General features: G+C 41.2%; 1 protein-coding gene across 1 annotated transcript in view; it reads right to left on the bottom strand.

The window, feature by feature from the left end:
- The window catches only part of LOC117259899 (protein kinase C-binding protein NELL1-like), a 465,849-nt gene that overhangs the window by 38,504 nt on the left and 405,275 nt on the right, over window positions 1-22,070 (bottom strand). Inside the window, exon 16 of the mRNA XM_033631687.2 lies at window positions 2,377-2,517. Coding sequence (XP_033487578.2) covers window positions 2,377-2,517 — 141 coding nt within the window. The remainder of the gene's footprint in view (window positions 1-2,376; window positions 2,518-22,070) is intronic.

Raw genomic sequence — 22,070 nt, 5'->3', positions numbered from 1 at the left:
TCTGTCTATCACTTTCTGTAAGAACTGAGTTTGAGTGAAAGCACTTTCAGGGAGAATGTGCTGAAATCATCATACCTCTCCCCTCAAGGAAAATGAATCAAACTGAACTGCTGATGCTGCATTTTGATTTTAAGCAAAAGTGTTTCACTCAGTCAAGCTGTCCTGTTGGCTGCATCCATTACTTCCTCACACTAGTCCACAGCATCCCAATCTCCAGAATAAATGTTGGCACTGTCCATCTCTGCAAATCACAGATATGTTACATACACTCACAGGCCACTTTATTAGGTACACCTGTGCAACTGCTTATTAACGCAAATAGCTAATCAGCCAATCACGTGGCAGCAACCCAGTGCATTTAAGCAAGTAGACATGGTGAAGACGACCTGCTGAAGTTCAAACTGAGCATCAGAATGGGGAAGAAAGGTGATTTAAGTGACTTTGAACGTGGCATGGTTGTTGGTGCCAGACGGGCTGGTCTGAGTATTTCAGACACCGCTGATCTACTGGGATTTATGCGCATAACCATCTCTAGGGTTTACAGAGGATGGTCCCAAAAAGAGAAAATATCCAGTGAGCCAAAATGCCTTGTTGATGCCAGAGGTCAGAGGAGAATGGCCAGACTGGTTCAAGATGATAGAAAGGCAACAGGAAGTCAAATAAGCACTGGTTACAACCAAGGTCTGCAGAAGAGCATCTCTGAAGCAACAACACCTTGTCCAACCTTGAAGCAGATGGGCTACAGCAGCAGAAGACCACACCAGGTGCCACTCCTGTCAGCTAACAACAGGAAACTGAGGCTACAATTCACACGGGTTTTCTCACCAAAACTGGACAATAGAAGATTGGAAAAACCACATTCAGATGGAAGCATGGATCCATCCTGCCTTGTATCAACGGTTCAGGCTGCTGCTGGTGGTGTAATGGTGTGGGGGAGATTTTCTTAGTACCAACTGAGCATGGTTTAAACACCACAGCCTACCTGAGTATTGTTGCTGACTGTGTCCATCCCTTTATGACCACAGTGTACCCATCTTCTGATGGCTACTTCCAGCAGGATAACGCACCATGTCACAAAGCTCACATCATCTCAAACATGACAATGAGTTCACTGTACTCCAATGGCCTCCACAGTCACCAGATCTCAGTCCAATAGAGCACCTTTGGGATGTGGTGGAACGGGAGATTCACGTCATGGATGTGCAGCCGGCGAATCTGCAGCAACTGTGTGATGTCATCATGTCAATATGGACCTAAATCTCTGAGGAATGTTTCCAGCACCTTGTTGAATCTATGCCACATAGAATTAAGGCAGTTCTGAAGGCAAAAAGGGTCCAACCTGGTACTAGCAAGGTGTGCCTAATCAAGTGGCTAATGAGTGTATGTAGAAGATATGTTAAAACTTTGCAATTTAATTTTCAATTTAATGTTGTGGCAACACTGTGGTCAACATATGGTTGAGTTTAGGTACAAAAAAACACTTGGTTAAGGTTGGGAAAACATCATGTTTTAGCTCAAAATACCTGGTTTGGACCCTGAAAATATGGCTGGAAAGGTCCTGAGGTCTCGTTAAAAAATACTTGATTTGGTTGCCGCAAATACGGCTAGACATGTTCCAACCCCGTTGTAATACTGCAAATGGAAATGCCTAAAGTGGTCATGACTGAAATATTTGTTACTAGAAATGTTAACGGTTAACCATTAATCGATTAACTGCAGAGAATATTTTTGACCGGGTACGCACATTAGTCTATGGTTTAATTTTACTACTCTTCAGTTTACTTTGCTGCTGTCTGGTGGGAGCTAGCTAAAGTTAGCAGCGCCACTCATTAGTTCATTACTGATAATAATGGTGTCCTGACCCAACAGTGTTGCTGTGAAAACACTGTGCCCACCCTGCTGTCTTCCAGAGCGGAGGTAAGCTTGTTAATAATTGATTGTAAGCTGGAACCTTTCACTGTGCTTCCTTGCTCTCTCATCAATACTGTTTCAACAAAGGAAACATACAAGTCTAGTTTTTCTCTATTTTCTCTGGAAGAATAGACACGGGAGTAGGCACATGACACAAATATCTAGTAGTGGCACAAGGCTATTGTGTGTTCCTCATGAATATCTCAAGGGTTATGTGTGTGGGTTTCACACTGTGTGGTTAGATCTAGAGCTGTGAAGGTGAGACCCTCTGATTAGAGCAAACACCCATAGGTTGCATCGTAGCCTTAGCTTATGTCTACATGCTAATTTTCAACGAGGATACATGACACAAAGAATGACAATCAAGTGATTATGTATGAGACCAGGGTGAAATGGACTTGAAGAGGAAGCCACGCTGGTAATTCAAGCAGTGATAAGGCTGTTTTCAATTCAATGTATGCTCACCGATGCAGGAGCTCCCATCGAGCAGGTAGGAGCCATTGTCATGGAAACCACTTCTGCATTCACAGTGGTACCAGCCGGGCAGGTTGACACAGCGGGAGTGGTTGTGGCACTCAATCAGGCCCTCTGCACACTCGTCAATATCTGAGGACAAAAACACACACAGTAGCATCAGCATCAGTCCTGAGCTCATTTGTGTCTTTTTTGCCTGTTCTTTGATCTGCGCTGGTTACAACAGTGGAGGTTGATCCAATCAGAGCAAAGCGTCACCACAACAGAGCTGGGCCAGCGGCTGCCCACATTAGACAGCCAACATCTCTGCAGCCCGTCTGCCACAGCAGGGATCAAAGTCTTTTGGAAATCACACCATTTGGCAGCAGAGCTGCTTCCTTCGTGCACTTTATTTCTTCTCCTCGCTCATTCTGCTGTTTCTACTCAGCTTGCTTTGTTTCTGGTGTGCTGCATGCATACACATGCCCAGCCCAGAGGCGCTAGGTCTTCACTTCTTCTCGGGGGAGTAAATCTCTCTCATCCATTATGTATGGTGTAAGCTCTGCTCCTCATCTGCAGCTCTCCTGTTTCTGGCTGTAAGACCCGACCTGTGCATACACTGTAATGGTTAAAGTGTGACCTTCACTCACACCTTCAATCACTCTGAATGTGAACCACAGCAAACAGGAGGGCAGCGAGGGACTGCTCATTAAGTGTCATGTCTAGGTATACCTAATGTTGTCACTGACGGGGAAGACTGAACATTTTCAAGTAAATCAACAAGAAAAAGTGCAGTCGTTTATAGCTTGACCTGCAGGCATTATTCATAATGGACTCTGAGAGGGCTTGTACACGCGAGCGGGGGTTGTATAGTTCCATCATTTTACAGAGTGTCCACCTAGTCTGACAAAACTACACAACCAATGATAAAAGTAACGCAACATCTTGCTTGCAAACAGAGATTTAGGCTCTGTAGCTTCACAGCGTCAAAAGCTGCTAATTATCTCCGCTAGGTGTAAGCCTGGAGGGGATCATGTGTTTGGTCGTGTGTGTGTGAATGAATGTGTGTGTGTGCGTGTATCTGTCTGTCCGCGGCTAATCCAACAAGTGCTGAAAACCTGTTTTATTGACTGTTTTACACTGTCATTGGCTGCTGACTCCTCACTCCTCTTAAAAGGGTACTATTCAACCAGCTTTGTATCAAAACAATGTAGGTAGTATGCGTAAATGAACTGTGTTAAACTTCCCACTATCTAACCAGCGCCTAAATGTCCCTCCTCGCCCCCAGTAAAACTCTGTGAGATGATGTTTCACTGGCTCTCAGGCTGCTGATCTAACTACAGGCTGTACATCCACATTCTCCTGTTGCCTGCCACCCATGCCGCCACTGTGGACACAATGAGTATAGAAGCAGCTCAAGAGACAAACCTGCCCCTCTCTTTCTCTCAAACCCAAATCCAAATCCGATCAAGCTGTGAAACTAAGCGGTGCTGACCGAATATGTTTCATGATCACGTTACTGCATTGCCTATTTCTTGCCTGCAATGTTTTAAGAAACATATTCTAGTGCCGTGTTCAGCTGTAAGGGAGTTTCAAACGGATGTGTTTGCATTGTGCCACCCACCAGAAGGGACGTAAATTGGTCTGGTGCAGCGCAGTGCATTCTAGTAGATGTAGGTTTTCTTCCTCTTGAGTAAAAGCGTCCTTTTTCTCTGTTTTCTCTGGTTCTGTAGCACCAGTTTCAAAAGTATTTGCGTCTCTTTACTGCATGGACATCCTAGTTTATAAAAGGCAATCTGTCCAGTGGTGAAGTAGTTCTTAAGCAGACTGGACGGTGTCATAAGTTTCATAGAAATAGTGTCAGCTAAAAAACAACAGCCTAACCTAGTCTGCTGCAGGCCACGTTTTGGCCTTTGTCATAGCTCAAAATTGACATCCGTAGAAATGTCTGGCCTTATTTTGAACCAGAGCATCTGCAGATTAATTCCATACCTGATACTCTATTACCCATGGAAGTGAGGAAAACTACAAGATGAATTAGTCTTAGATTGTTTGGGTTTGTTTTGGTATGGTTTTGTTCTGTCTGCTGCACAGTATCATACCACACCAGGAGCACAGAGCGTTTTGTCTGCCTGATTTTGTTGATTTGGTCATATTTCCTAGATATTTGTGCTTGTACCGTAAGTAAAAAAGTAAGGCTATGTAGTTTAATGGTTTCTTTTTTGTCTGTGTCTATTTCAATTGCATTTGTCGTTATTTCCTGCCATGTTGTGCTGTAGCCTAAAGACAAAACAAATACTGTTCAAAGTCCAGTTATAAATAACATAGATCAAAGATCTGTGGCTGTGTTTTAGTCATTAAAAATAAATGTTTCATAACTGTATTGTATCTATATTACACATACAGTGCCTGCTAGCAGAAAAACTTGATTTGGTCCGTGCAACTGCTTTGGCTCCATCAAAAATAGAGGAGGCACGAATTTTCCAAACTTCTGGAGGCTTTTAAAACAAACTGTGGCACGTCCACCAAAATTACAACAGTTGTCTAAAGTGGCGCAATCAGCCTGGGCTCTTTTCTTTTTATAGTTTCTCACAGAATCTGATTTACTGTGGCTTTATATAATTACAATCACGAAGGACCATTTCCCCATAAAACACATTCGATGAGAATATCAGTATCACTGTCATCTGTAGTTCCTTATCCTGACCACTTGAATTAACTGAGATTAACTTGCTTTATACAACAGTTAGTTCCGGCCCTGCAATCTGATTGGTCGAGAGACAGTAAAACCGTGATGATACTGGAGTACAACATCACGGTTTTTTCACTGTGTATGTATCACTCCGCCTCACAGCTGATTGCAATCAACAGTCAAATCAAAACTGACGGTTAGTGTCAGTTAGGTCAGCAGTTGCGTTGTAGGCTAATTAATTCATCCACTGTCAAACAGCCAAAAATATGGATTTATTTCCTAAAACAAGTTTTGAATTGAACTATGAATGGTCATTAGAGGAAGATGAGGGAGAGGAGAAGCTGAATCCATCTGAGCACACATCCAGGTTTGTCAGTGTTTCATCAGCGGAGCTCAATTACTTGGAGAAAAGCAACATACTGTCAGATCAGAAGGCAGAGTCGGCCGTGCCTGTGAAGCGACAGTCCACCATGCAGTCATCAGAGACTTATTTCACCGGCTGCACAATTAATGGAAACATGCTAATAAATGTGTATAAAGAGTAAGTGTCTGGCGCACCATGTCTGCGTTACAGAGCAACGGTGACAGCGGAGTCCTGAGGGAACTATTTTTGTTGGCGGGAGACAAATAAAATGCTTAAATTATCTATTTTGTCCTCATTTTTCAACATTTCTTAATCAGCCTTGCTTATTTAACTGTTGAACTGTTGTATAAACGCAATATCACACTCGAGCTCGTGATGTTGTACTGTGATATTGTCACGGCTGTGATTCGGTCGTAGACAATCACAGCCTGCGGCCTCGTGCCTACAACTGAATCACAGCCGTGACAATATCACAGTACAACATCACTCCCTCTCGTGTGATATTGCTTAAATCTAACAAGATACAACATGAAAACAGGACATATGTTGAGCTGTTGTTCAGTAGTTTAGTAGAACAAGACATATCTCATTACTGAATACATTTACACTTGACAGCTTGTGGAGCTTGAACAAGTAGTATAGTTTCATTTAAAGTAAAATACTGACGCAGCTTGGAGACACGGATGAATCGTTTCAACATCAGGGTAGATTGTGTCTCTCAATTGAATACTTGACTTATTCCAGAGAGTTATCTGATCAGCCCAAGATGCCTGAAGCTGATAAATGTAAATAGATGAAGTGATGTTGATCATATAAACAAACTCCTGGTAAGAAAGCAAACAGCAAAGGCATATTTCCCAAGATGTCACAATATTCATGAAATAAAAGCATGTCTTTTTGAGAGAGTTGTGTTTATCTTTAAAAATATGTTATCTTATCACTGCAATTCCAAATTTGCTTTTGAGAATATTATGGATTTTAATCAAAGGAGGGATATGTACCATACATCACCCACAGGGTCTCTGTACACTTGACAAGTCAGTAAAAACTACAACAGAAAAGACAACACGAAATATCATATGTGGAGGCACACACACACACACACACACACACACACACACACACACACACAGATAATAAAACTGTTATGACAACAAGGCTGAGGTCAATTTTAGAAACAGAGATCATACAGTGTAACTGAAACAGGGTTGGGGTAGCCTACTTGTCAACGAGGTAAAAATGTCCGCTATTTTGGTTCCCATCTGGTGAAATTATGACAGACCATTGTTAATAGAAAAAAGGTGTGCTTTAAATCATTAACAGAGCTTGCCTCCCATACATGTATGTCTCCCAGATTATTCCAGAGAAGTGGAGCTCTGTGGGCAAAGGCTCGACCACCGAAAGACTTCTTATTAAATTGTGAAATGGTTTAGTAACTGGCATCAAGGGAATGTAAAGGTGTGATGGAGTATATGAGGAAATAAGGATGAAGATATATGAGGGAGCCAGTCAATTTAAAGCCTTATAGGTAAGATGTAGGATTTTGAAATCAGCTCCTTTGTGAATCCGTAGCCAGTGCAGAGACATCATTACAGGTGTTACATGATCCAACTTATTAGATCTAAGAAGAGTCTGGCAGCTGCGTTTGAGACCAATTGGACACCTTTTGTTGCCGTCTTAGATTGGCCAGAGAAAACTGCACGGCAGTAGATGTTAAGAAGGCATGTACGAGGTTTTCAGCATCTATTTTTGATCAAATGGGGTGTATTTGAGCTATTTTACGAAGTTGGAAGAGCGCAGTTTGTGTCATATAATTGGTGTGTGGCTCAAATGTGAGAAAGGGATCAAATACAACAATTCCCAGATTGTTAACTGTATGAAATTGTGCAGCCATAAATGTTAATGAAAAAATCTGTAAACAAAAAAAAAAAAAAGTGAAAAGAAAGTGAATGTGATTTTTGCATTGCGTTTTGGATTATGTCAGAAAATAAGCTCTATGGCTAACACAAGTTTATGATACTTACAGGTTTTGTTCAGCGAGATAATCTTCACATATGAACATCTTTCATACCGCATTTGAAGCTTAAATGCGATCGCCAGAAGTAAAAAGCTAACGTTAGGCTTTAACGGACTACATGACTACTCTATTGACTACTACTATTTTAAATACATGGTATAATGGGGAAATCGGCCTGTTTAAGCTAAATAAGAAGCTATAATGGCGGACTGCCAGCACTCTCGCCTGTTTGGGGGTGATATATATATATGCTACACATACTAGCACACTATGTTTTCATTAAATAACTCAAGAGACCTTTGCTTTCACAGGGACATAAACAGTGGTCTCCCAGGTGAAAGGCCGGGTTTAAGTAGTTTACATACTTACAGCTACAGTGTTGTCATCCATAAAAAACAAAACCAACAAACAGCTGGCTTCCTGATCTTGTGCTATTAACATTTTTAGTCTCTCCAACCCTGTTGTGAAAGTCACACTTGATACCTTTGACCCTACAAGCACACACATATTTATCTCTATACAGATTTGTAAAGAAAGCGAGACTTGTGTCGTTAGCGCGATGCATTGAAGGTAATAAGACGCGACAGCTGCCGGGAGGGCTGCCCTCTGTCAGCCTCTCAGGCCAGAGATCAGGTCAGAGCTACACAACAAAAAATTCCCTCTCCGACATCCTACTGAAACATACCAAGATTAGATGTGACTGGTGGCTGAGAGCACCTAACCCTTTGACAAAAGAGCAGTGCTCTGCGTGTATATGAGAGGGCATTCGTGCACCCGCTCATGCTGGTTACACTGCATGATTTAATCCAACAGAAACTAGATTCATTCAGCAGAGATTCAGTGTTAAATTTCAAATACTGACCCTGAGTCAACTTAACATAATATTTACACACTTCCAATTTGTTAAAGAAGGTTACTGTCATCCAGATTTAATAACACACAAACTACACCAAGACTAAAACACTATTTAAAGAATGAAATGCCTCAAACTGATGCTTGGTTTAAACAGTGCTTTCCACTCTCGTACAATTACTTTTGTACTGTAGCTGTTTGTCAGGGAGGACTTCTTCTGACATATCTTCATTGCCATTTTAATAGGAAATATAAAAATATACTGAGCCACAAACACAGACAATGATATAACATTAAAATCTGGCGATTAAATTAAAACTAGTCATTGGTCCTTGGGAAAACAAGGGGAAAAAATATGCAAGATACACCAGTGGGGAAAAAGTGTGGCTTAGTTGTGATCATATCAGATAATGTATTTTATTCCCTTTGTGGGTGTTTGACTCTTCAGTCTCCTGTTAGTTTTAAATTCATGTACAAATGGAGTGAATGGGTTCAGAGAGGTAGGCACTGAAGAAAAATCTATACAACATCTCGAAATAAGAATTTCAATTAACAGCACGCTTAATAAAATAATCATGTTATCTTTGTCATATCGTATTCATTTAATATTTCATAATTGCAAAGCCGCCGGGGTTGTGTGCAAACATTGTCTTTATTTAACCCAGCGTCAGTGTGACGGAAAAAGCTGTCAGCAGCACTAATATACAGCACTGGCGGCCCACATATCACTTTATAAAGCATATAGTCTGACTAATGAATCCACAGTATGGCAAATCGCACCGTACTTGAATTAGTTGTTTGTCACACTTGCAAATAACACATGCTGGGTGCAAATGATTTAATCAAAGTGAAGCAAGATTTGTTATTCATTCATTCATTGACTCTTTTAATTTGCTGACATACACATTTTCTCCTTACACATACAGTATGTTTTGAGACTCCACATTCTGTACCTTCCCATGCAAAATACTTCCCTGTTTTGCATAAACAAAGAAACATGTTTGTGTTCTTCATGGGGAGAGCTTTGTAAGGCAGAAAAGCAATAAAGCCCAGTTGGAACATCCACATCCCACAAACAACAGGCGACAGTGCTGCCTGCCTTCCTAATAACAATAATTCTGCCCAGCTCTCCAAAATATCTGTCCATTATTTTTGAAAAGTGACTCATTCTGAGATGTTTTTCACTGCTACTACAAAACGCTACCACTTTAATTGTGAGGTATATGAGGTGCTGCAATTCTTCTTTCATCTTCTGAAAGAAATGCTCATTTTCTTGTCTGTACAAATTATGATTTTCTACATTTATTTCCTCTGCCTCCTTCTGTTTCATCTACCTTTGGCTTTCATGTATTTTACAGAGGACAGTGACATGTGTTTCGTTGTTTTGACTACGCTCTACAACACTGAATTCGAAACGAAGACTATGAAATTGAACTGCCTGCTGTCAGCTTCACAAGTGTGTGAAGGTGATAAAGTCTACACTGGGTGTAGGAACAATAACATAGACAGACAAAGCAACCACAGTTTTTCTAGTGCCAAATAGCGGAATGTTCTTTACTTGTCAACAGAGCTGATTGTGTCTTTCATTTGCTTTAGAAATACCATTTACGGCACAATCGATTTGAATATCCTTATGAAATGGGTTGTACTGGTAATTTGGTCGTGTAGTGATTATTATATAGTCACACTGTTGGCTGTCACTGGTTTTGACAGAGGAAACCTTCCTCCACCGCAGACTTTCCAGTTCTCTATAGCCCCATTTTCACCAAATACTTTTGGTATGGTACCTTTGGAACCAAGAGTAACCCTTCAGACATGTTACCTAGACCCGGTCCGTTTAGGGTTTCCACCACAAACAGGACTCTTAAATGTGGGCGAGGTTTTTGTCATTCACTGCTCCGTCCAGCTCTCGCTGTATTTCCTTATCACCAACACAGATGGAAGTCTGCACCTCGTTTATCGTCCACAGAACGAGGTCGCACGCCGACATTTTCAGAGCAAAATAAAACAGGCTGCAGTGAGAGTCTTTTCATGGGATATTTAAAAATAGTTGTTTTTTTACATTTAGTTCTTCTCTTCTTCTTCTTCCTCTTCCTTCTTCTCATCTTAATATTACCATGGCCCACAGGAACAACACTCTGCAACGCTATCTTCCCCCCAAATGACGATTAAAATATATATATGCAGCAGTGGTGGCTGCTGGTCTTTCAAACAGGGGAAGCTCATTTGTCATATTGTAGCAAGGCAGTAACTTATAAAAGGAACATTTAATTGAAGCCGTTTTTCAACCACACTCATGCCATAGAACCACAGCAAAACACACCTCAAAGATTTTCAGATGGGTCTGAAAATGAGCTATATGGCTTATGGAAATAAGGAACTCCGGACGGCACTCTGTCAGAAGACTCCACTAGGGATGTCCCGATCCGATATTCGGATTGGTATCGGCCTCCGATACTAGCAAAAAACGTGCATCGGCATCGGATCGGACTGCATGGAAAAATGCCGATCCAGGAACTCTGATACAGTTTTTCACGGAATCCACTCCAGGTTTTCCGGCCAGCCCAGCGCTCCGCAAGTCAAGCAGTCCATTCCAGTGATCCGCTCCAGCTCTTACTATCAATCCACCAGGCCAGCATGCAGACGGCAGACACACACGGAGGAAAGGAAGAGTAGCGGTCAGCTTAGTTAACTGACTATTTGTTTTCTGCTCTGGTTTTTTGAGAGTGATATTTTTATTTGGTTTACACTCTTACTGTTTAAGTAAAGAGTACTGATGGCATTGTTTTGAGCACAATTAGTGAAATTGGAGCCATGGGTGGATTACAAAAACACTACTAAAATAACTGAAAAGGAAAGGCTGCATTGTTTGTTAAATGTCAACAATGTCTTGTGGTGTTAATCTATTTTTTATTTATTAGGGGGCCAAAGCACAAGTGTGTGGAGTCTTGCTGCTATTTTAATTTCATTGTTAGACATTTTAAAGATTTCTTGTGTTGATCTATTTTCTATTTATTAAGGCTCCAAAGCAGCCAAAGCAAAGCAGCTATATTTTCTAATAAATGTTAATGTTCAAGTTCAAAGTTTGTTTATTTAACCCTGTTAACAATAAACAGGTCAGTTTCTCATACCAACTGTTGTGGATTATTCTAACTAACCTGATTAAGTAGTTGTTCTTGTTAAGAGTAACATTGCTTGATCAAACCTTTTCTAACACTACTGACAACAAAATAAGTGAATATGTATAATATGCGCTTGGATCGGATTGGTATCAGTATCGGCCAAAACTCAAGGCTGTAATATCGGTATCGGATCGGAAGTGAAAAAGCTGGATCGGGACATCCCTAGACTCCACTTGCAAATATTCGCATGGGACTGAGCTCGAAATGCGAAGCGCTGTCAATCACAAAGGGGTTCAGCCTTTTAGACACTTCCTCCAATCATCATGCATACACTGAGCGTCCTCTCCCGCCTACCGCTCCATTAGGTCCCAGGGAAGCTGAGCCTCCCTGGAAGTGACCATTTTGACGCATTTATCCAATGAGCGTCTCGCTTTGCTGCATGAAAACAACCTGCTCAGCGCTGTCTCATAGGAATGCTTGGAGGCCCCGCGTCCACCGTGCTGACACAAGAATGTATGACAGGGAGGTCGCATTTGAAAACTGATGATAAACAGCTGACATTTGAACATCATCATGATGTGAAACACATCCTAGCGCAGGTTTAATGCAATGTAAATTCTTATTTCAATGTAAATTCAATAGTGCATATTTGACCATTTCTTCTATGAAATTTTAGGGGAAGTTCAGCCTCCCTCGTTGTCTCAGAGCAATCGCCCCTGATAAGCAGTTAATATATATTTTTAAAAGCTTGAAGATCCACTCGTTACTAAAAGTGTATGTCATCCAAAAGAGACAATAAAAACTAGTAAAAAGTAAATGTCAGAGTTGTCACAGTGAAATTTAAGGTGTCTTGATTGATTCACGTCGTCAACTCATATATTGAGTAGCATTACAACTAAACGTTCCACTTTAAAAGTTGCCGGGAGTCACAGTGAATTAAATTATATTTTTCTCAGACTACAGCTGCTGTGGAGGCCGCAAAGCATCCTTTATTTTACACAGTTTACGAATATATGTAAAACTCTTCACAGTATGAACAGTGGTAACATGAGCCTCAAAACCAGCCACAACTCAGCCCTGAGCAGAGTGACCGTCGTCTACTGACCAATCAGACTGCAGTGTTCACAGCTCCACCTTTTAGTACCAGATCTGTGTGCTAGGCACCCCAACAGAGGGGGGACCAAACATGGGGACGGTACGGAACGGTTCCATTGGTACCATCCACAACTTTTCACTGTGGAAATGGCAAAGATTTTGATTTGATTGGTATTTGGTGAATGGCATACCTTTGCATGTTAAAGTTCTCTAAAGTTGAACTCTACACAAATTTACTTTGCCTGGAAGAAGAGAATCACTCTGGATGATACCAACTGACCTCACAAAGTCACTGACTGTGAAAAAAATTGCAACAAAGATTTCATTTGATGACTTAATTTCAATTAATCTTGACCTTAAATTTTGGTGCCTTAAAATGGGAACTCTGAAAAAAAGCTTTCATTTTGAATCAAATGTTTTTTTTAGTACAGAGCAAACAACATTTTCTACACCTTCCCTTCTGACTGCATTGCATCACCTAGGCTACCTGTGATATTTACATCCATTGTTTTTCATTAACTGCAATTAACTTAGTAACTTCCATATTTAGCAGCTTTATGTTGACAGAGCCTCTCTACATCTGCCATCCTTGCCTTTCTTGAATAAACCTGTACATTATGCAGTGTTAATTTGTTCCTGAGTACAATGAGCTGCTGTCAGAAATCCTCCTGTTATCAACTCTTTAGGATTTATTTTTTTGAGATTTAGATACTGTCTGATGTGGTCTAATAAAGTCGGCTACTAAAATGTTGCTGCATAAAAAATGATTTGTGCAGTCACTGCAGTTTGTTTTTTTTAGGTCACTTTGTTTTCTGTTTTTTGTGAATTTTTCATGCTGTTTTTGCCCCAACTAAATGGCACAATCTACGGTATAATCATCTTGATGATAAGGTAAGATGTCAAAAGTCAGATTCTGGTCTTCACTGGTCTTTCTAATGCAGGACTCTGGTCCGTTATCATTTCTTGTACTGCTGTAACATGTAAATTTCACCGTGAATTAATTACCATTTGACCTGAGAGTGGTGCAAGAGGAATGTGCACATGTTACACAAACTGGCAAAGGTTAAAAAGTGAAGTGTAATTTTGAGCAAGCTGAAAGGAAATAGACCAGATAGACTCAAACTATCAGTGCTGCAGCGAAAGTTTTGGCTCGCTGTGAAGCCTACTGAGCTCCTTGGCCAACTTCTCAGCTTCGGGGCATTACGTGATGCTTTCTCCTCCTATCTTAACCCAGCAGTTACGCAGAGCTTCGTATTCTGTGCCAAGAAGCACCCCAAAGCCAGAGGTGGAGTTCTGCGAGTGGCTTCCTGGCTTTTGGGTCAACTGTGGAACTACAGAAAGGGCCAGGGGCCACAAAAACATGAATACTCATCCTCTGAGGATCATGAATATTCACACCAAATATCGCGCAAATTCAATTAGTGTTCTTTTGTCTGAAGCACAAATATCCATGTTAAATTTTATGGCTATCAAACCTGTAGTTGTCACAATATATTGCTCTGGACCAAAGAGTCGGACAGACCAAGCAACCTTGCCAAACGCTTTTTCTTACATATTTTTTTTTTTTTTTTTTTTCTTTTTTATGGATGAATATGTCATGGATTATATGTAATTAAAACAACCTAGTTGTCTTAGTTGATTTAATAAATATGTTGCTAAATTCCAGCCCTGACATAAGCGTTCTTTTCTCTTGAGGAGGTAAAATTGAAAACCTGAAGTGAGAAGGTAATCTGTCTGTCTGATCTGAGACCTGTGACAACCCACTGCACCAATTGTAAGCTCAGAAATAACTAATTCCACCAGGACTCTGAATCTCTTTTTATGGAGAGCACATGTTATTTAAAACCCCATTCATCACCTGCCTAGTAAGACCTTTTTATTTAGACGTAATAAAAGCTCATTTCATTCACACACAGTCAATAATTCCTGTTGCTCAATAGTCTTATAAAGCTATTTGTTAGCTGGTGTGGGCGTAAAAGTGTGTGTTTGTGTGCGTGAACAGCCTTCCATTCTCTCCGTCTGCGGCAGTGAAGTGGACAGGTGACCTTCCTGTGGTATAAAGTACAATATGCTCGAGTACACACGCACATACACTCCCCATCAATCTTTGTTACAGCCACAGGAAGGAAAGCAGCCAGACAGCATATCACATTTCCTTCTGTTTCCTTCCATTACAATGCAAACGAGAGCACTTAGTACTTTCTGCAGGGCCTCACTTCTGCCCTGACTGTGGATTTTCCCAATGGGGATACGTGAAGACTTTATGACAGCCTGGACTGTGAAGAGCTGTGAGTTTTAGCTCACGGAGGAAATGGGAAATTAATCCACACATAGTTAAAATAATCCCCAAGCTCTCGGGAGAATCCTCTGGCCTGCTGAGCTTTACATAATTACCCTTATCTCAGCCCTACTAACCTACTGAAACAACATCACGGAAAATGTAGCAAGGGGGCTTTTACAGTAATGTGTCCTCAAACAGAAACAACAACCACTGTTTGTGTTTGTTGCTGCCCGACAGTCTGTGACCAGTAAACGTGAATAAAATTAACAGCCTGCTGGATTAAAGGAGCAATTAAAGTGACCACGGACCACAGTCGAGCAATAATGAATGCATGCAGTGCTGTTCTTTTCAACTAATGATATCTTCACTAACTTTCATCTACCTCTCATAATTGGATGTGATACAGTATCAAAGAGCAGAATGAGATTAGGTGTGTGAAGGTTTTCAAAGGATGATATTGCTAGTACATTTGGTGATTTGCAGGCCAAAGAACAAGTTACCTAGACATGTAGGTTACATAGAGCTGTTGTTGTTTCAACAGTGTTTGAATGACCACATTTCAGTGTGAAGCAAATCCTACACACATTTTCAAATAAAGTCACTGTATTACTGTTAACACAGCTATGTGTAAGCTGGACGTCTAAAAAAAACCTTTTCAAGCAACGCTAACCCAGTTTTATCTTAAACATAGTAACATCTTTTGACTAGCAAATCATCCAATGGGTCAGATCCACCTATCTTTATCAAGGAAGAATACCAATATCCAGCACTATCACCAACCCAATCACCCATAAAAATGTTGTCATTTTACATCTCTGCAAACCATAGATACATTATATTTGTATGTTAATGTGTAGTGAATATGCTGAGACTTAAATGGTAAATGAATGGACCTGCTTTGTATAGTGCCTTTCTAGCACATGCCAATGGAAGCATCATTGGGAGCAATTTGGGGTTCAGAATCTTGTGCGAGATACTTCGACATGCACACTGAAGGAGCTGGATTCAAACCGCTGATCTTCTAAATGGTGGACGTCCCGCTCTACCTCTGAGCCACAGCCGCACTTAACATATTACGTTTCAACAACGCTTCTTGTCAACCCTGTCTCACTCCAAAGTTGATGAAACCAGTGCTTAGGCAGTGTCTTGCAGTGTCAGACACTGATGAAATAAGCTGTCCTTTAACGTCGGCATGATACACGGCTGGTCACCATTACAGTCTAACGGTGCTCTGTCAGGAGAAAGACCATATAGGGTTGGTGGGAGTCAGTTTCATCAGTGTCTGACACTGCAAGTCACTGCCCAAGCGCCGGTTTCCTCAACTTTGGAGTGAGACAGGGATGACAAGATAATCGAAGCGGTGGTATATGGGTCCAACGAACACAGACTTTCTCCCAGGAGAGCGGTGTTCGAGTCCTGTAACATTATAAAGCCAAACCCTGTTCTTTTTTCCCAAACCCAACCACATCTTTTTGTTGCCTAAATCCAACCACGTGCGTTAGTTGTTGAAGGACAAAACCGTCAATTTTCCATGTTGCACCGAAATAGTGTGTTTATTTTGAAAGAGACTATATATAAACAGTAAATTTCCTGTGAAAACAGAAGTGTATTTTGAAAGAAGACAATGCATGTTACAGGCAGAACTTGACACGGTGTCCCAGAACGTCAACAACCAACGCACCCAGGGTACCTTGCACGTCGTATCTGGATGTGGAAAGTCCATGACCAAATGCCAATACGTGACGAGGTTGGAATGAAAATGTGTTGAACTTGTAGTTAGGTTTAGGCGCTTGATGATGGGTGGCAAAAAATTGATTTGGTTTAAAGTACCCAGTTTGGGGGGTGCAATCCTCGCTGGATTAGTAAAACACAGCCCCCTCTCCTTGTGGCGTGTATCTGTGTGTGTGCATGTGCAACTAATGCAACTACTACTACTACATTTATGGGGAACTGATATATATTGTCTTGGCACTGGCTATTTGTGATCACTCTGAACATCATTGATCACTGAGATTATTATCAACTAGCACAGCCCTGATGCCTGCATAGCTTCTTCCATTGAAAACCTGTCACACTGAAGCAAACTTGAGGCACCTTGTGTTGCAACTCCAGCCCACTGACCACATATTACCCAGTACAGTGTGTAAATTACACTGACTTCTGTGACAAAGTAGTACTATATCCTTCACCATGTGTGAACTGGGAGTTCATTGTGAGGTCAGCTGTTCTATCTGTTCTATTGTTCTGTTTTATCATTTGGAGTAAAACATTTCAGAAAATAAATCAGAAGAATCCAATAGTGGATCTGTGGCGAGGAGCGGGTCAACGTGGGGGAAGATGAAAAGATCAGTGAAAAGATCGACTCAGTTCCCATCGGCTTTATATTTAGATGCTCTTAACCTCCCACTGAGCTGCAGTGTACACCGCGGAGGAGAGAAGTCAGTGAAGCAGTGATGTGTTTCATTACACAGGAGGGAAGAGCTGCAGAGAGGGAGATGGAAGTGGAGACAAAAGACAGAGACAGATGTACATGAGAGACGTACAGACAGACAGTAAGAGAGTTTGACAGATGTAGAGAAAGGTTGAGAGTGAAAAACAGGGACAAACAAAGAGAACATGTCGCGCGCCGAGTTGAAACAAGAACCTTCTGTGCAGCTCGTACATGTTGCCTGCAGCAAGGGGAACTCCACCAACCCTGACGGCACTTTATGAACAATCAGGTATTTTACTTAAATTTATTCACATAACACTTTGACATACATATGACATGTTTTTTTATTGTAGTGGTATTTTTTAAAAATATAAAAGACCGTTGTACATGATGCATAAAGTCAGCTAACAAAGTACGGCAACCTCTGAGTGAATGTCAGGGTAATCAGCAGTAGGGCTGCCACTAATGATTATTTTCATTGTTGACTAATCTGTCGATTATTTCTTCGATGAGTCGACTAATCATTTTATCGAAAAATGTGTTAAAATGTTGAAAAATGTCGGTCTGTCTCGCCCAAACCCCAAAATTACGTCATCTAATGTCTTGTTTCATACTCACGCCGAAGGGTTTTAGTTCACTGTCATGGGAGAGTGTGTAAAGCTGCCAATATCTGAATGTAAGAAGCTGCAGTAAGAGTATTTTGGGGCACTTTTATAGTACTTTTCTATGAAAAATGACTCAAACCGATTAGTCCACTACTAAAATAGTCACCGATTATTTTAATAGTCGATTAGTCATCGATTAGTCGACTAATCGTGGCAGCCCTAATCAGCAGTAAGTGTAGGTAAGGCTAGGTAGCGCGCAAATGATTTTTTTTCCCCTCTGTTGCCCGTCACCCGTATTTTTCCAAGGCTCTATCTAAAAGACGCAGAGTCACTCATGGAGTAGTTTGAGTGGACGGAAGTTCGCTGCATAGATCAGCCTCTCACTGGGCAGAACGAGCCACCCGCTGAAGTCCTGCCCTACCACCTCCGGTTGTGTAGCAGTTTTCAAGTGCACCGTTGCTGTGGCACCGCCAAGAATGAATGTGATTGGTTGAAAGAAATAAAAAAAGCCGGGGCGTTTTCTTCTCCAATCTTAAAGTGAGAGTCAGCGCAGCCAGACCTTTCTTTTCTTGAGAAAGGTCTGGCGAGCGAGACTACTCATGGAGCAACATTTAATCCACAAAGCTTCATTACTTCTTTGTAGCTGCAGCTTTGGTTGTTTACAGCCGACCTCGGCGGCCGAGGACAGCTCACCTTTGGTGGGGTGCATTTCCTGGACCTCCATGTTGTGCTGTCGGTCATGGTAGCTGTTTCAGACCGGAGGATTGAGGATGTGTTTTTCGCAGTGGAAAGAGTTTTAGTCCGACTACCTGCAGCAGCAAAGTTCTTCTCATATTTCCACCCAGAATCAAAGTGATGGGAACATTTCCAGACACTAAAGTAAGCGGCTCCATCTTCCAAACAAGCTTACTGCTTTGTGACATGTGTGAGTAATGCAATTAATATGAAAGTGAGTCCGCTGATGTGATTGTTGTATTTCAAGTCAGTAGTGATGTGATAACAAATATAAGGTTGTAACGAGTAAATTTTATTAGTAATAAGTTACACTGCTTGTTACTAGAAAAAAGGTATACTATTACTGTAACACGTTACTTTCCAACACTGCCGACCAGTAAAGGTAAATTATATGATTTATGCTCTTAGTTGAAGTGTCACAGTTAGTTCAGCCTGACAACTCCGGCTCATAATATTATTTACATTTCAGCTGACACTTCAGTTCCTTTCAGGGCTTATTATTGTGCTTACACTTCAACTCTTTTCAGCACTTTCACTTCAAATGCTACTTCAACCTCTTTGAGTGATTCAACTTCAGCCACAGTTTCATTTGAATTATTACTTATACAAATACATTTCAGAGGCACCCAGCAATCCGCATTTTAAGACATTTACACTGCGCTAAGTATTCAAGCTGTTTTGAAATCAAGCACATCAATTTTCTTTAAAGAAAAAAAACAAATTAAAAAAAAAATTGCCTGACATCAAACAGGACCGTCAACTCATTACACTCCGTTTCCATCATCAGTCTGACACTGCATCCACTCTAACCATTTTCCTTAACCAGTCTCTAGAGACCCACATTTCCCCCTGAATCTAACATCATTTAAGTCCACACTGATGCATCGCCATGAAAACACACCTGATTTGCCGGGGTTTTAAGAGTGGAGCAGGGTGAAGGAACAAACTATGATATCAGGTGATATGGGGAGGACATGTCCCCCTTCTCCTCCTCAAACAAGCATGTGTTGCGACACTACTACAAAGAAAGGCCTTTTTAAACGTCTCTGTTTTCAGCTCTCAGTAACTTTGTAGCTTCTAATTGAATCTCTGTGGTTTGGAGTTGCGTCCTGTTTGTGCTTTCAGATATCTACTTTATCTCACTGTTGTGTAAAGTCAACATTACTGCTGATGAAAACTTAACATTTCCTTTTTTGCTCCCTTAAAATTAAAGCTTTTACATAACAAATTAACAAGGGACTTTTACTGTGAAGACAGTACAGAAATTAAATGTATTCACCAAATTAGCAGAACTTTGTTGGCTGGTCTTCTTCAAATAAAAACAAGTCTACCAATACCGCAGGGAGGAAGAATAAAAGCAGAAACAGCCACAGTGAGATGTTGATGAAGACAGCAGGCTCTTACTGCACCTCTGCAAACAGCTCATCTTCAGCAGGTAAACTTCTTTTATCTGCCCTGATGAGTGATGGAAAACACTCACAGGAAAATAGCAATGGACCTTCATACATTTGTGAATCAGCTCCCTGGCTGCGGTGAACTTGGCAACACTTGAAAACAGCTTGACAAAGGCACAAGACCTGCCCATGGTGCTGACTAGCTGATCACAAGTCCTCCTGAAGTGCTCATTGCTTGTTTTTATTTCAAATGAGAAACCACTGTTTCATGTCACAATGCCAAACCAGAATCAGTCAACTCAAACTCGTGTGAGTAGGCGGATTCAAAGGTCTGGATCCAAGACAGTACCCATTTCTAGTGTGATATAAAGATGTGCTCACTCCAAATTAGTCTAGTAATCTGGACAGTATGATTTTCAACATCATCAAAAGCACAGACACCCATCTTCCTACTTAACTCATATGGAGAAGCTATATTGAGGATGTATTGTATTTAATACACATCATGCACCTCAGGATCAGTGGTGGAGCAGGCTGCTGAGCTGTCACACATGGCAGATCACATGGAAAGACAGCATATTTTCACATCTAACCACAAACTATTAAAATAATGGACGAAGCCAAAGAGATGTCACCCACTGGTCTGTGGACTCCCGTTTTGAAGCTTTAAGTTTGGCATAACAGCCGCTGCCATCTTAGTTTTTGGAGCTAGAAGTGATGATACTTGGGCAAGAGGCTGGCAGGAAGTGAGGGGTGGATCTAAATAAGAAGCTGAGGACACTATCAGCACTCAGCCTGTCACTTAAAGTGTCCCATCCCTAATATTATTTTAAGCCTTAATAAAATGTGAAGGGATGACTTATATAAAACTGTACCCCCTGTACAGTTGTCAGAAAGAGGAAAGGCTACAGAGACCAGGACTGTTTTCTGTATGAGGCTGTAAACATGTTTATTTCTGCTGTAAAGTTGTCCATTTTAACATTGGGATCAATGGGGATTGACTCGCTCCTGGAGCCAGTCTCAAGCAGCCAAAGAACTTCAAAGATCTGCAGTTTTTGGCACTTCCATGTTGGCTTCTTTTTCAGCCCAGAGGCTGCCGCTTTCATCTAACTTGGTGAATTAAGGGACTCGACCAAACCAGAACTGGTGATGTAGCAGTGGACTAACGAACAAAACAAATAATGAAGGGTTACAATTCTCTCTCTATCCCACTCCCAAGGCTTCCACCAATCAGCTGACTATGAGTGTTCATTCTCCTAGTTGGCCAATCAAACTTTGCCACAATCTCCCTCGGCCATTCATGCTGCCGCTTTCAAACTTTAAATCTGCTCTCCTCTCTGCTCCTGTCTGCTGTTATTTTAGGTGGAATCGTTACACCCTCCTCATCCTCATTCACTTCCAGTCACCTTATCCAGAGCCCAGGACGAGCTCATCAAAAGCCCATTCCTCTTCACATCTACATCTTCAGCTCCCTCTTCATCTCATCTCATCACCACCACCATTACAACCACCTGTGCCTAAACTGCATACGGGGAGTCTACTACATCTTTACCACCCTCCCTGAATATATGACATCATGATGGGGTCTAATCGCAAAAGACTTCTCAGATTTCTCATACTTAAATGCACATGTAAATAAATATTATTTTCTCTCAGAATGGGTCTCTCCAGATTGAAACATGACAAACTAAGACAGTTTTGGTGAGTTTAAATTTGCTTGTCAAGTTTAAATGAAGTGGGTACCCAAACCCGGTACTAAATTAGCCCAGGGGCTAAATAATCAAAGACCGTAGTATTGATAAGCTGACGTTATCGGTTCTTTTATCGGTACTTTTACACATTTTGATTTAATTCATTATCATCCTGCAGCCTCTCACCTGCGCTCTGTGCCAGGGCTGAACTCCTCCGCATACACATAGTCTGACATTTTTGAGTTAACTGTTTAATTTAGTACACTGTAAAAGCTATGAGAGCTTGTGGAATGTAGTAAACTCACCCATCATGGGTGAGGTGTGTGTTGGGTGATACCTGGAGCCACATGTGTCATATTCTGTACTGTATACCACCAGTGAAATATCAGGAAGTTCTGAATATTTGAAAACATAGATACCACTCAAG

This window comes from Epinephelus lanceolatus, chromosome 2 (genome assembly GCF_041903045.1).
Source record: "Epinephelus lanceolatus isolate andai-2023 chromosome 2, ASM4190304v1, whole genome shotgun sequence".
Classification (NCBI taxonomy): domain Eukaryota; kingdom Metazoa; phylum Chordata; class Actinopteri; order Perciformes; family Serranidae; genus Epinephelus; species Epinephelus lanceolatus.
This window is presented reverse-complemented; position numbering and strand designations above follow the sequence as displayed.